At 45.6% G+C, this 15,425-nt stretch overlaps 1 protein-coding gene across 12 annotated transcripts in view; it reads right to left on the bottom strand.

The window, feature by feature from the left end:
- The window catches only part of PTPRF (protein tyrosine phosphatase receptor type F), a 479,704-nt gene that overhangs the window by 29,164 nt on the left and 435,115 nt on the right, over positions 1 to 15,425 (bottom strand). For 8 of the 12 annotated variants that reach the window (XM_081009323.1, XM_081009319.1, XM_081009325.1 and 5 more), the window contains 6 exons: positions 14,731 to 14,821; positions 12,696 to 12,908; positions 10,424 to 10,575; positions 7,924 to 8,039; positions 5,909 to 5,941; positions 3,413 to 3,510 (listed from right to left, as the gene is read on the bottom strand). In XM_081009323.1, the coding sequence (XP_080865449.1) occupies positions 3,413 to 3,510; positions 5,909 to 5,941; positions 7,924 to 8,039; positions 10,424 to 10,575; positions 12,696 to 12,908; positions 14,731 to 14,821 (703 nt within the window). The remainder of the gene's footprint in view (positions 1 to 3,412; positions 3,511 to 5,908; positions 5,942 to 7,923; positions 8,040 to 10,423; positions 10,576 to 12,695; positions 12,909 to 14,730; positions 14,822 to 15,425) is intronic. The other 4 variants (XM_081009326.1, XM_081009328.1, XM_081009321.1 and 1 more) reach the window with 1 other exon arrangement.

Raw genomic sequence — 15,425 nt, 5'->3', positions numbered from 1 at the left:
CACTCCAGCTTGCTAGTCGGTGACAGAAGGAATCTCACTTGCTCACTCACTGAGCCGAGGAGGAAGACTGGCCCCACCTCAAAGTTGCCTAATATTTATCCACAGTCTGGCAGACCACCTGCTTTGAGTATCTTGTGGGCACAGCCTGTCTGCAGTACAGGCAACAGTCCAACAGGAGGAGCTCAAATACAAGCATTGCTCTAGCACAGCAAGAGTGTAGATAAATAATTAACATGCTGGCGTGATTGTGCTTATTTAATTCTATTAATCCCTGGCTGTAAATTCTCTCCAAGGTTCAGTGTGCTGTAGGAGCTAAAGATGCTCTCTCTGTGGTTTGACATCCAGACCTATCAAGAGCAACAATGAGCTAGCCACTTCCACTCCATGTGCAAGTCATGACACACTGACTTGAGATCCACAAGGGCTCATAACCAGCACTGGCAGCACCAGGCAGCTGTTTTGCTGGGCAAATCCCTTTTCTGCTCCCAATTCTAGCGCAGCTACACCCTCTGCAGGCTGCTGGCACAGAGCCACTTCCGGCCTGCCCAGGAGGTGGGGTTGCGGGCTTCACGCCCACCCCACGTGAGCGGGGGCTGGTTTCAGCCCCCGCGAGAGTAGGGGAATCCCGGCCGCGTCGTCCACCCAGCCAGCCAATTGGGTGGCTGGGGGGGCGTGGCCTGCCCTATTTAGGGCCGGCGCGCCGGGGCTCGCCCTCTTTTGCCGGCTAGCCCCCACGTTTTCCCACCCTCCCTCCCTTTAGGTAGGTATCTGATTTTGCTATGGACTTTGGTCTGTCGCCGCAAGGGGCATGGTAGGAATTTTTCCCAATTGGCAATTTACAGCCATTTGGTTTTTCGCCTACCTCGTAGCAACTCGTCACAACTCCTCGGCATTGGCGGTTAGGCATTGGTAAGAAGGGGTTAAGAGGATGTGTGTGTGGGGAGGAACGCCATCACCTCCCCCCAGAGAACGAAGGGTAGTCCGATAAAGGACTCCGGGGGCATGGCCCTGTCCGAAGCCTATGGAGGTGTGGGCCTAAGGCACACCCCCGCGGTGATCCGGGGGAGCTCCTAGTTGACGTGCCTCAGCAGGAGACTCCCCCTCTTTGGTGTTAACCCTTCCCGTGTCTCCAGCAAATTGGCTGGAGCCGGATAGTCAATAGGACCAATGCCTAAGCCAATGCCTCTCATTCCTGAATTCAATAAAGTTGTGGCCTAATTCACCCATTTAGCCTTAAATTCTGGTGTCTGGTGTCCTTGGTGGGGGGCGGGAACTCGCCACTCAATGCTTGACCACACTTTCTCTACTACTACCCCTGAGGTCCTGAAGTTGAGGCTAGGAACTGTAGTGTTTCTTATTTTGCTTATGAGCTAGGTTTTGCCCTGAGCAGGTACTCCTAATGCTGTTCCATCCCTGTGGCTGAAGTATTAAGTATGCAGACCTTTGAATTACCTATGGCTTTGAGCATGTCCTTTATGCAGCGGTTTTGTGGCTAGGTTTGTGTGAGAAACATAACATGCAATTCTACCCAAATTAATGAGCACACAAATAGCCTCAAGGGCTGATCCAAACTGCTTTCCCTTTCCTTCTTGCTGCTTCAGCCAGCTGCAAACCCAGTTCAATTAGCTGAGTTCTTGAACTCACAGGATTAGGCTGAGAGGAAAAACTGTGATCTGTGTTGTGATGAAGAATGCCTTCTCAATGTCTCAGTATACCCCCACATCTCAGCACTATATTGCTCTTCCACTACTCAGCTTAGATACACAAGACTGCTCCTGAATCATCTACCTACTATTCTAGATTTCTTCTTCCGCACCACACAGCCATGGCCCTAACAGAGTGCCTGTGGTATCAAAGTGCTTGCTAGGCCTGAAAGTTCAAATTTTCTCCAGTAGTGACAAGGACAAAAAACAACAAAGGGTTATTTCTTTATTTTCCAACTTTCTGAGTGAGTATTGCTTCAGTACAACTTCTCCCTGCGCTAGTGGGAAAATCCTCTCCTGTTACTCAGCCTGCCCTGGACTTAACAAAGATGAATGGTTTAGACAGGGGTACAAGGCAGCAGAATCCCCAAGAAAAATCCATATACCAAAATTAGTTCCTTCCTTAATAGCTACTTAATCATGGTAAATGCAGCTGATGTTTACTTGAAACTGGAATTTGAGAGAGAGGGATTGGAAGGTTGCAAGTCAGAATTGTATCTAATGACCACTTTTAAGAGATAGTGTGTTCTTTAAAGTGTGACTGAAGCCCCCTAGAAGAGTGAGAACACTCAGCACCCCCACCAGCCCTGATACTATTGTAGCTAATGCTGTCCATGGTCCTCTTTCGTACCACACTCCAGAAAAAAATGGCTGCTGTCACAATGATCTATGAAAACAAGAGCCCAATTAGAAATGGGCTTGCATGTGGGATTTTGGGTCCTGGCAGGCTAACAGCCTCATAAGCACTCACCCAGCTGGGAGTTCTTGGAAAACATACTGCGGATCAGCAGTGTGTGGTTAACAGTCTTTCCAAACCTTGCTAGGCTTTGGTGCCTCTTTCACATGCTAGCCTTTAGCCAGCCAGTGCTTCTCCCTGGCCTCTATAATCTTGCCTTCTGGGCAATGCTTGTATCACATCCCCTGAATCAAGGGAGATATGCTGCTGCAAGGGGAGGTCAGGGGCAAAAGAAGATAACAATTCAAGCAGGACCAATAATGCATGAAAAGGACACTTCCTCAATTTATCCTCCCCCTCTACACATATGAGAAGAGTTTTATTTATGATTTAAGCCCCTCACAGCTGAAGTGGGCCCTACAGGGCATGCTGCAAGCACAGGAAAACATTTATCCTGCTACTGTGACTCTAATAGCTACAAGGGAACTTTTTCCAACATAGCAATTTTTCAAATTAATCATCTGCCTAGTAAATGGTTCATCGTGGAGAGAAGGAGTTTGCCTGCAAAAGCCACCATAATTCCTGGCCTCTCAATACCACTATTTTGGCCTACATCACAGCATAAACAGCACTCTGAGGCTACTGAAAGTGTAACCTTTTCCAATATAATTAATAACTAACAGAAAGTGTGCAAAACATAATGTGAGAATCTATATCTATATTTTTCTATATACTGGAAGCAAAACAAGTCTGCACTTGACCGTTCACACATTACATTTTACACTTTTTTCCAGCATATAGGGCAGTTATGAGCAGAGTTCTTTTGTAAGTTCTGCAGTGTTAGGTTGGGCTGAGGAGCTGCAGATAAAACTATTGTCCAGGACAAAAGCAACCATTCTGGTGCTATCAAGACATTCTAAATCGTAACTGGGGCTCATGGGAGTTGCAGTCCAGAAATCTGGAGGGCACCAGGTTGTCATCCCCTGAGTCTGGAAGAATACAGATCCAAGATTAAACACCCAAGCAGGCTCACCTCATATTCCTGGGAAAACTTCAGCCCATCATTGGCCTTCAGTCGGTCGATGTTGTCTGCGAGGTCCGTCACTGGAATGGGAGGATGATCACGCATGCCTACCAGATCAAACATAAGGAGGGGAGGTAGCAGGGTAAGAAGTTATTGCACAGCTGAAGAGTGTTCCTGCACATGCGCACAGCAGACCAAATGGCAATGTGGCGCGATGGATGGAACATGAGTGAGGTAACATGGCATGCAGTGCCCACGCAATGGCACAATGTATGTGTGCATGCTCTGATGAGACAGCGACCAGCCAGATGGCTTCCACATATAATACCAGGCCAAAAAGGGTGAAGATACTGTTGTATGGACTGAGGCTGGAAGGGGCCTAGGCAATAAAGTACAAAGCCCTTGGAGTCTGCGCCCTGCATTCCATTCAGACAGTGCACACTACAGTACAGATACAGAGATCCTGAACAGATGCCAGCATTGTTCACTGGGCCCTGGGACCACTTTCTGTATCTCTCAACAGCCCACTCTCATGTTCTCAGTGACTGAGGCAGAGGACAAGTCTTAAGCACTCACAGCCATGCATCTATAAGAAAGGCACCAAGAAATCCTGTATCTAATAGCTGGGCAATTATAAACCATTCCTTATCAAAGAATATTTTGCCTAGTGATAGGTAGGGAGCAAAGAGGGTCTGGAAAGTAAGCTTTTGTGCATCTAGCCTTCTTGAGTTTGATGACTGTGCAATGATGCACAATCTCACAAAGTAGACTTACACCAGCCCCTAATCAAGAGACAGGATCTGTTCTTCTCACAAGTTAAACCTCATCTCTGTTCCTCTGCAATTCTCAAAGTATCAATAGGAAGTAAAATCTGCAGCAATTCCTGCCCCCACCCCCCGCATTTTCCTCTTGCCGTGGAGGCCAGAGCCAAAGTAAACTTTATAGGCACAATATAGAACAAAATCCCATCCTTCTCCTTTGTCCACCAGAAGCTCAGAAAATTAAGACAGTATTTGTAGGTGACACACTGCACTTCACATTCATTAAGACACAGGCAGAGAGAGCAAAAGAATAAAAGAGCAGCTGCATGAGGGACTACTCTTGCAGATGGTTCAGAAGTTGCAGTTAGAGGAAAATGCAGCAGCCCATTTGGTTAGTGGGTCAACCACCTGGAATCATATTATTCTAATTCTATGGGATTTACACAGGTTTCCAATACATTTCTGAGATCAATCCAATGTACTATCACTGACCTATTAAGTCCTGCATGACTCAGGACCCCTGAAGGAGCACCACTCCCAGTACTGTCCCGCCTGGTTGTTAAGATGTGAACAAAAGTCCCCTTTTGATGTCCCACATCAAGGGTCAGTGCCCATGGAGTTATCCTTTTTGCATCAGCTCAAAACCTTTTTGTTTTCACAAACATTTTTAAGTGTTGGGATTTTATGGAATTATCTGCAGGACTTGGTTTTGTAAATTTTAATTTCCGCTACTCTCATGTATTATTTTGTATTGTACCTCAAGGACCACCTTTCCTCTTATCAACCAGCCTGGACCCTGTAATCATCATCTGAGGCCCTTCTTCATGTGCCTCTTCTACAATAGGTCCAGAGGGTGGCAACACAAGAATGGGCCATTTTTGTGGTGGTTCCCCCTTTGTGGGATGCCGCCCCCCAAGAAGGCTCACCCGGTGCCTTTCTTACGTATCTTTAGGCACGAGGCAAAATCATTCCTTTTCTCCCAGGCCTTTGGCTAATTAGACAATCTGACCTTTTAAACTGTTTGTGTGTGTGGTTTTTGTTTGTTACTATAGTATGTATTTTTGTAGTTTTATATTGTAAACCACCCTGTGATCCTTGGATGAAGGGTGGTTAATAATAATAATGATGATGATGATGATGTCATTGTTTTTATACCTGCATAACCTGAACTGGGTTTAAGAATGACTGAATACCTAAATAAATACATTTGGGTTTAAGGCATTCCAGTAAGGTGCTGCCTGCAAAACAGTGGCTGAGGAGCATATGGATAGGATGAGCATGTCCTAGCTTGCTGGACTACATTTGGATAGAGAACACTTCCTTTTCATTTTGGAGGAGATGCTGTATGGCCTCCACATGATATAAGTGCATCCTTTGCAACTGCAGCCAGGCCTTGCTTCCCTAAGTTGGGGTCCTATAACATACCAAAGAAAGAGCTGCTGCAGCCTCATGTGCTCAGTCAAGATTGCAATTTTGCTGGCTGATTTATGAATTTCATTGTTTGGAAAACTGTGACGTGTTAATCTCTCTTTCTTTCTTCACATGCAGGCTGGAGCATTGTATGTGAGTAGCACCAGAGACTAGTTTGTGGGGAGCAGCCTGGCTCACTAGCAAGAGAAGGGTTAGCACTAAGTCTGTGGTGAGTGAGGTTGACCTTCATGACACTGAACAAAAAAGATGAGAAAGAAAGAGGCGGGGAAAAGATAGTGAGGAAGAAGAAAAAGGAGGAGGAGAGAAAACTAACTTGAGATATTCGGGCAACTGGGGCCACTGGCACCTGAAAGAACAGAAATCCCATTAGCTGTTGCTGAGGGAAGAGTTAAAGATGCGACAGAGGAGGGTCAAAGGGCAGCACAAAAATCCCCACAACAACCTTCACATTCCTACATTTAGGGATGGGAATTGCAACTTGATGCTTGCTACACATGCGGCAGCATGGAGGGTGATGTATTAAGACAAGCACCAAGTACAACCAGGATTATTTCACAAAGAGGATTTCCCCACAACAGACATGATAGATGGCTTTGCTTGTTGGCCAGGAAACAGAGTTCCTATTCCCAGCACATGCTGCTTTCCAAGACCATGCTTCCCTCCTACATGAGACAGCAGCAGAGCCTTGGAACCAAGGTGTAGTCAAAATTCACCCAATCACTTAGTAGCGACATCACCCTGCCTGACCTGCCACAAGTCTGCAAAATGGAACATGAGAACAAAGGAGCTGACAATTCACGCAAGAACCTGTGTCTAAAGTGGAAACTATTAAAGTGATAAGCTTAATATTTAATAACAGCAGCTTGATTAATTATGTACTGAGCAAGGCCTTTCCTGCCTCTACATTTGCCAGAAGGGATATCAACTATGAGACTGCTCAGGGTTTAGTTGCTGCTGTCTGGCCCACAGAAGGCATCCATCCATCACAGAAGAGGGTGAGGCTAGGTGGAGGCAACTAAGTGTCTCAGACTGAAACAATAATACCAGAACTTTTTTAGTACACTGATTGTTCCCTACTGGGCACCTGAGAAGATAAAAGGCTGCAAAAGCTCAAGCTAGCAGCTCAGCAAGTATGGTCACACCTGCGAATATGGGGGGGGGGGATTGCGTATACACTATGAGGCTAACTCGCTTTCTTTTGTCAAGCTTCCCTTTTGTGCAACATCCCTTGTTAGCACATACAACTCTGCACCATGTCCATGCCTCTATCTTCTCTCTGTGACCCCTCTGGACTAGACCTCTAACTCTCCTGTCATGTTGGACTCTGCAAACCATCTGGTGGAATAATGACTTTACACTAATAGGGTGGGTCGTGCTCCCAATTCTACAAGCTGTGTGTGTACAACCCACAAAAGCCCCCGTCCTCTGACCCATCTGCAAGGCAGTATGAGGTAAAGGACTCAAGCCCAGAAAGAGAGACAAGAGAGCAGCACTGCACATAGTCACAGGACACAACTTCCAATTCCCTTCCTGCAACTGCTTTCCCCCCAAAATCTATTATAGGAGGACAAATAGTTTTGAGGAAAAGGAATACAGGTCACATCTTGCTAGGTAGAGTCTGGGTGTACTGAGCTAGAAGCCCCCACTGACCGCTAACATCATTCAATAGCCTTCATGAATCCCACAATCTAAATAAGGAAGGAATAGGTTGCTTCAACTCTAACACGATAGAATGCAAACCACATCCTGCCTCAGATGAGGATGTGAGGCCCTCCACAAAGCAAGAAATCTAGGAAATAGACTCTGTTGAAGACAGATTGCTTTGCTGACACAGCTAAACAGCATCTATTACAACTGAAACGTACCTTAAGAGTTGGAAGCACTGCAGGAGCTGAATCATGAACCTGCCTATCTGCTACTTGACAGTGGACCTACTGGCATGTTGGACTTTCCTTTTGCTGGCTAATTTTGAGACCATATCTGGAAAGCACGATGTGGGCCAAAAAACTGAGTGTTATCTATGGAATATAAGATAAATCATGACAAGGGCTCCATTAGAGCCTGTTCTTTGTCACGCTATGCCTTCCAGCACCTTGTGATGCATGTATGGTCAGGCTATTGAGCCAACAGAAAGCCTGCCATCCCCATTCTGACTGTTGCCAATGTCAGAGATACACGTGAGCAACAGTGTATTGAGCCACACTGGCCTCTGAACCTAGCCTGAGAAGGTGCACACAACACTGCAAAGGGAAGAAGAGGCTCTCTTATCACAAACTTCTGCCAGTAAAAGGAGCACAGGCCTCTGTGGGGCCGTCAAGTGGTACCTACCTGGTGTTTGGTAGTTGAGTCGCCTCATTTCAACAGGATCAGAGGAATGGGCCAGCAAGGAGTCCTTCAGGCCAATGGAATGTTCATCCTTGGCGGAGGGTGAATTGGCCCTTTTCCTAAAGGAAGAGAAGGCGCAGCTCAGAAGGTAGATCTGGGCATGGACCAAATGGCAGAGAGCTTCAAGATGACCCTGTAGCAGACTCAATAATGCACCTAGCTGTAAGGGGGACTGGTAACCCCCTCCCCAGAGCCAGACACAGGCTTACAAAATCTCCAGTTCCACTTCCATCTTCCACACACCAGTGTTGGGAACTATTTCCTGTGGTGGATGAATATACTTAAGATTTTGCCAAGTATTAAAAAAATTATTTAAAATGTGAAGAGTTGTAATATAATAGGGTAAGGGCTCTTCAGGGTGAATTTTATTGGTCCATTAATACTTGTCTTGAGTGGCTGAAGGCCCCCCAGGCGTGTGTTAATGGAACAATAAAATACACTGTTGTCTCTTCATGCTATATTTATGCCTGCAGCTCCACCACCCTAGGCTCTTATCCTAGTAGATTTCACTAGCTAAGCAGAGATGAACCTGCTCAGTGATTAAATGGGAGACATTTACAGGAAATTTTGGCATGACAAGAAGAGTTATCAGTGATGTCCAGTGGCAACCATTAAACCAAAAAACCTCATATGGTGTTGCCTCTTAAAGTTGCAATGTGTTTTCTGGGGTAACTAAGCCACGGGGAGGGGGTATTCAACAGAAACAGAAACACCCCAGCCTGGTATTAAGGAGCACTGTGCGGCAATCCTGCAGGCAATTCAGCAGAGAGGTGTGTGTATATGTTGCTCTTTCAAACACATCAGAAGCCCAAAGCACTTATGATTAACCTGGAGACACTGTTGATAGCACCCTGAAAAGGATTTTTTTACTTTGCCTGACGGCACAACTCTATTTGGTAGAAGGGAGAAATTGCCACAATTAGCATGGTGCCTCATGAGCTCTCTGTGCTGTGAGGGGAGAAAACAAAAGTTTGTTCAGCTGTATGCACATGCATGAATGAAGTGGGGAGTCATTTATAAAGCAGCCACCACATTACAACATCTGAAATAAGAGCCCTGCATCAACTTGAATTTATCACCAAAGGGGACCATTGTTGAAATAAGCCTAAGACTTTGCTTTGGTTCCTGCCTCCTGCTGAAAGTCAGTGTCACTCTGTTGTAACAGCATTACTTCCAGATTTACTAAGAATCAGCTAGACACCAAAGTCAGCAAGCAGTGGGAGACCTTTGTAGGACACACACAGTGACACTGAAAAGGGAACAGCTCAGAGCAAGGCCTTATTAACTGGTTTATAGAGCATGCTGATTATGCCAAGGAACTAGAGTCAGCTCATGGTAATGTCACATCCTTGATCAATATAGGGGGCAAATAACCCCACAAATCCTGGAACACCAAATGCACTGAAAAGGAATTTTCTAAAACTCTGTCACACCTTACTTGTGAAGCCATTTATTTAAATATAACAGCAAGAGAAGGTTAAAGGAGTTTAGGACACCACAATGGCTAGGTAGGCAGAGCAATATCCAAAAGCCAGATTAGTCTGGATAGGAAGACTTATGCTTACTGTTTTTAACAAGATGAAACAGTGGATGTGAAACAGACAAAGCAAAGGATTAGTAAGGGTGGGGGGAGGAGGGCAGATGTCTACCTTTCTTGTTTGCTAGATCCAGGGACAGCAGATATAGAAAAAAAAAGAGGAAATCCAGGTTACAAAAAGGTACTAATTGTGCATGCAATAACCCAAAGTCACCTCCCCTCTTGGTGTTATTATGCACATTTAGTTGGAGAAAAATGATGACAGCTTCCCAGAGCAAAGATGGGAGAGTAAGCACTCCCTGTAACCAAATGAGCAGCTCCTGCTTCTTTTAACAGCCCAAGCACTTGACACCCATGTCCCAGATCATGGATCAGAACACCTATGACTAGGCTGAGGACAAATCTCTGGAACAAAGGGTCCCTGTTACCACATGGAGGGTTCATTCTTGGAGCCAAGAAGACTTGGGGAAAAGCACCAGGCCTCTGAATAAACCAAGGGATGTAGGCATTTGTTGGCCAGAGCCTTTTACTTAATCTGAGGCATGGTGATCCAGGTCATCACCCTAGAACCACTAAGCAGAAGCCATGTCCTATGGCTTCACAGTTCATCTGGCACTGACACAGCCCCAGTTCACTTCCAGTATATACCTTCTCAGCACAAAATGAAATGCAGAAACCACTGAATGTGATCCCATGCTCCCCACCCCTTCCTAGGGCTTGCCTTACATAGCACTGTTTTGCAGGCTCCATTGAGAAACACCTTCAGGAAGGTTCAGACCACATCCCCCAGAAGAGACAGTGTCCTTGGATTTATCATATAGTTTGCTCACTGTAAATGTTCTTGAGCTTGGCACAATACTGCACCATGGACACCACCACATTGCACGGGCACAGGCGTGTGCTCACCTTTTGAAGAGCAGGATAGCAATGACAATGATGATGATTAAGATGACAGCCAGGACAGGCCCCATCACCCACAGCATCTCTGGTTCATCCTGCTGTTTTGCTGAAACCTCCATCACAATCTCATCTGAGTAGGGGCTGGCTGCATACTTCTTCTGGTGAGTTTGAGAGAGAGGAGAGCAGACAAAGATCATTGATCAGGTCTCTTCCTTGCTTAATTCTGAGTTGTCCCTTGGTACAATAGCCCCAAGCTGCCCACCTGCAATTTTCCTCATGAGCACCCAGGGAATTAACAGACATCGTGAAAACAAACCTTCTCTCCACAGTAATGGAACATTCAGAACCACATCAGCTAGAAAGTGGCCTCCCTCAGTGCCAGAAAGGAATAGTCCAGCTGAGAACAAGTTGCCAGCCTCAGACACACGAAGAGCCAAATTATAGGCTTTGGAGATGCAGCCAACTGAGCATCAGGCCTGGCGGGTAGTGACTAAGTGGTTTATAATACCTATTATGCCGTTATAAACACATCACCCTAGGGGGTTATATGTCAAGGAACACCCACTGGGCATTATGTTCCACACTGAACAGCAGACTAACTCATGGCTGTCCTTGAAGCTCTAGCATAAGCCCTGAATACAGCAGGATTCACATGGGGCTTCTAACATGCAAAGGCTTCCAAGTCATACAAGGGACTGGCAAGTTGCAACCAAAAAAGCAATACAAAATTGGCTGGCTCTGTTCCAATACATGCTATGCTTATATCTTTTTTTTAATGCCTGCCAGAAGACGTATGTTCAGGGAGGACCATGTTCTCTGTTCTAGTGGAGGCTTCCTGTTGCCCTGCTCAAGGTAGAGGCGTACACTGGTCTCACTTTTAGCCCCTGCGGAGATGCCTGTTGACCAAATTCTGCCAGTCTGAAAGCGGAGATCTTAAATAGCCTCTTCTCTGAAACACAGAGAAAACGTGCCCATAGCAGCTGCTTTTGTGGATGCTCAGCAGGAAACACCTGCCTGGCTTAATTTGAGCCACATTTTGTCTCTGGAACCTGGTTCAGTGGCAGGGCTAAGTCCTAGAACATGCAGAATAGTAAAAAAATAATATTCTAGAGCCCATTACTGAGAAATAACTACACGTTCCCCAAATTCTAAGATTAGAACTAAATTTTTGACACTTCTTGGGGAAACAAAACAATAAATGTTGAATTCCAGGGGGCAGCAAAAACAAGGAAGGTATTTGCGGTGCCTTAAAGACTAATAAATTCACTGTGGCATAGCTTTTGTGAACTACAGCCCATTAGATGCATGATGTGTTACTCTGAATTACAGGTATATGTATATATACACATGCCTGGGGACATGGAGGGGGCTGTAACCAATGAAGTCACAGGGAAATGAAATGCAGAATAATGCAGTGATAAATGAAACGAGACTGATAAAGTGCTAAATGACAAAGTAATCTGTGGCTCTGCAATCGTTCTTTCAGCAACAGCCATTTATGATATTGTGGCTTCATTCCTCTAGTTTAAGAACACGAAGACTGAGTTGAGTGCCAAGCTGGAGCTCACAACCTGGCACAGGTTTCAGAAAGAACTGGCAGAGAACTTTGTGAGGGCAGCAGATCTTATGTAGAGGGCAGCTGCAGTTGCACCACAAAATAAAACCAGTTGCTTGGAGAGTTTGCTCTGCTAGCCAAAGTGCTCTTATGCACATTCACTCTTGTACATGCAGTACCCAACCTTGTGGCACAAGGGCACCTTCTCCGCCTGCTCTGCGGTCTCTATTCTCCTGCCTGCATGTTTGCTATGTCCGCCACACAAGTGCTCAGACCAGAAGAGTAATGAAGCATTTGACCAGCTCTAATGAGCCATTACAAGTAAATGAGGCTGAAAGTGAGAGACCCAGCATGGGATGGAGCAGAAGGGCTTGAGTATCTTCATTATGGGTGGACATTATTTACACATTTGCAGAAGCAATGGCATTATCCACCATTTCCCCTCCCTTATTCATTCTGGCTTGGAACAATGGATAATCCTAAAGATTACAGGGGTGTGGAAAGTGAAGAAGCACAGAGAGTGGGGCAGATAATCTATTTTCTTCCTATGGACTGCAAGGCACCCGGCAAGAGAGGCATGGAGAAGGGGAAGGAGATTCTGAGTTGTTTTATACATCTGATTTTATTAGCTTAAGCTTTGCAGAGCAAAGTTCCACTGTGACAAAGCTTCCCTAATGGTAGTCTTAGGCAGCACACAGTCCCTTCGCTTCTCGTGGTCCTTACCGTATCCCCATCCTCCAGTGAAGCCAGCACAAAACAACGGTAGCTCAAGTCTTCTGAAAGGGGCTTATTGTAGAAGCCTTGATAGCTCTTCTGGTCCCCCAAGACAAAGGTCTCTGGCAGATCATCCATTTGGGCAGCAATATAAGGCTTGAGCCGCTCTGCCTGACGTCGCTGGCGCCTGCTTGGGTCCCCTTGGTTCATGGCCTCAAGTAGCTGGGTAGCAAAAGGAAGCTAGCGTGAGAGAGAGCAATGCTATTTACCAAGGTGACTCTACATTTCCATGAGGAAAACCTGTAAGCCAGGTGACAAAGGGAGGTCCAGGTATTCATTACTCTAGTGCATTCCCGAAGGCTTTCTCTAGAACTCAATGAATGTACATCTACTTCCTTAACAGAACAGTTAATTAAGTTGCTGGGGGTAAAACTGGAACCAAGTGTTGTCCTGGGTTTATGGTGGACGACTGTGAAAACAGGAAGCAGGACACGATGGACCCCTGGTCTGACCCAGCAGGCCTCTGTTCACATTCTTATGCATGTTTTGTTTGTATTCATCATAACCTACACTGGGCACAGTTTTGTGAAAAATAGTGTACCATTTTTATAAAGTTTATACCCCTCAACATCTCAAGGGAAATCATTTTAAAATACGTGTTTCTCTTTGATGGTAGAGCAGCAGAGCAGCAGAGAACAGGCCACACAGTCCACATATGCATCTTTAGATGCCCAGCAATTTGAACTTTTGGAGATAGGCAAAAATTCCACAGGCTTTGACACAGATTTCTGCCACTCTGCAAACACACTTTGTAGCTTACACTAAAACGGACAAAATCTGTACGCAGAGCTCACCACCCCCACCACATCCTGCTGGGCTGCAGCAAGACTTTGTATAAATCACACACAGTGCTAACATGGAATGTTCAGAGAGAGGAAAAAATGGCAAATTTCATAGTCATCCACAAACTCAAGAAAAAAGGATATAAACACACCAAAATTCAATTACATTGCTCAGAAAAGCTCTCAGATGTTTAAAGATGTTTTTCTAATGAATAAAAATGAATGCTGGCTCTGAACAGAAATTCTAATTTAAAATGAAGGAGGAGGCATGAAATAAATTTCACACAAAAATGTGTTAGGGCAGAGATGAAGAATTAGAGCAATGGTGGTGCCAGGAAGGAAACAGAGACCACACAGAACCATGCCATTATTTCAGGGAAGGAGGGTGCTGGCTTGTGACCCTAACAAAATGGCATCCCTGCCCTCCAACCACAGCTTCTCTGCATCCTAACTAATGTGTGCAACACAAAGATGTGTGTGTGCACACAGTCTTATCCAAGCTTCAGTTTTTACCAGTGGAAACTGATCTATTGGGGCAAATTGCGGCACTGCTCCCCTTGGTAAGCCCCCACTTGCCTGGCTTCTTATTTACATCCTGTGTAGGGGGTGGCACTGACTGCCAGTTTTCTCTTTCTTAAGTCTCAGTGTTTCCCTTGCAAAACTCAGCAGGGAGAATTAAGTGACTCTGCCTGTCACTGGCTCCGACTCCAAGTACAGTTTGGGCTCCCTGCCTTCTGCCTTACCCATCCAAATGGGGACCTCTGCTTCCTACATCTTGTTTTGCATATAAATTATACAACAGAACCTGAGGGCAGAAGGAGGCGTGGTGTGATCCATACATGCAACAAGTCCATGGGCAATCACACTTCAGTGACCTCTTTCACTGGACCAGTAAGCTTCACAGGCAATTTTGAGAGCTGGTTAAAGATGAATATGGATATCATGGGTATTTGAGGAACTTGATGACTTCAGGATGGCAGAAGATGGCACCTCCAAATTAAGCTATCAAATGTGGGAATTATCCCGCATAGGCAAAGTTTCTGAAACCCCAGGTCCTTTGCCATTATCTCCAGTATGACAGGATGGTTAACGCTGCTCATATACTCTCCCAAATTATTTCATATGTGTGGGCTAGTTTCTTGAACATCTGTTTCCCTTACCCCCTTCAAAACAAGTGGAAACAAGTTTTGGCCTTCTCCTACCTGGTCTAGTCCCATATCATCTGGGCTCTTCAATCTGGAGCCAACTAGGTTGCTTGTGTGGTCTATCGGCACAACCACGATGTAGTACCACCTGGGGAACAAGAGAGGGGAATAAGTGAGCTCTACTTCAAACAGAGGAATGCTTTCCATGAAAGCCCTGCAACTCCCTCCTTTGAACTTCCCAGAGACACGGGCTGTAGCCTGCTGGCATGTATTAGGTTAATAAAAGTCACCAGGCCAGCTTCTAAGTGATAGTGTCCGAAGCTGGGAAAGCACAGCTCTATAATCTGGTTCCTTTTTCAGTGGTGCGAGATCAAAAACACAAATGAGACTTCCACAAGCCTCCTATTAGGATTTACATACATTATTTAAAGTAACTGTGCAGCAGTGTGGAAAGTACACCCTGGGCCCTTTCAGATGAATGATGGGGATTATGACTCCCTATTTTTCATATAATGATAGGTGACTGAGAGGAGCAGGTTATAATATGTAAAAATGGTAGCCCAGATCCAGAACCCTGATCACATCCTGCACATCGCCCTTGCCCAACCTAGTGCCTTCCAGATGTTTTGGGCTACAGCTCTGATACCCTTGTCCATTGACCATGCCAGCTGGGAGTTGTAGTTCAAAACATCAGATCAGGTAAGGCTGCTGCACAGAGTGCTCTCATATTTTTAGTAACCTCTTGCTATTGG

This window comes from Podarcis pityusensis (genome assembly GCF_964106645.2).
Source record: "Podarcis pityusensis genome assembly, chromosome: 6".
Taxonomy (NCBI): Eukaryota; Metazoa; Chordata; class Lepidosauria; order Squamata; family Lacertidae; genus Podarcis; species Podarcis pityusensis.
This window is presented reverse-complemented; position numbering and strand designations above follow the sequence as displayed.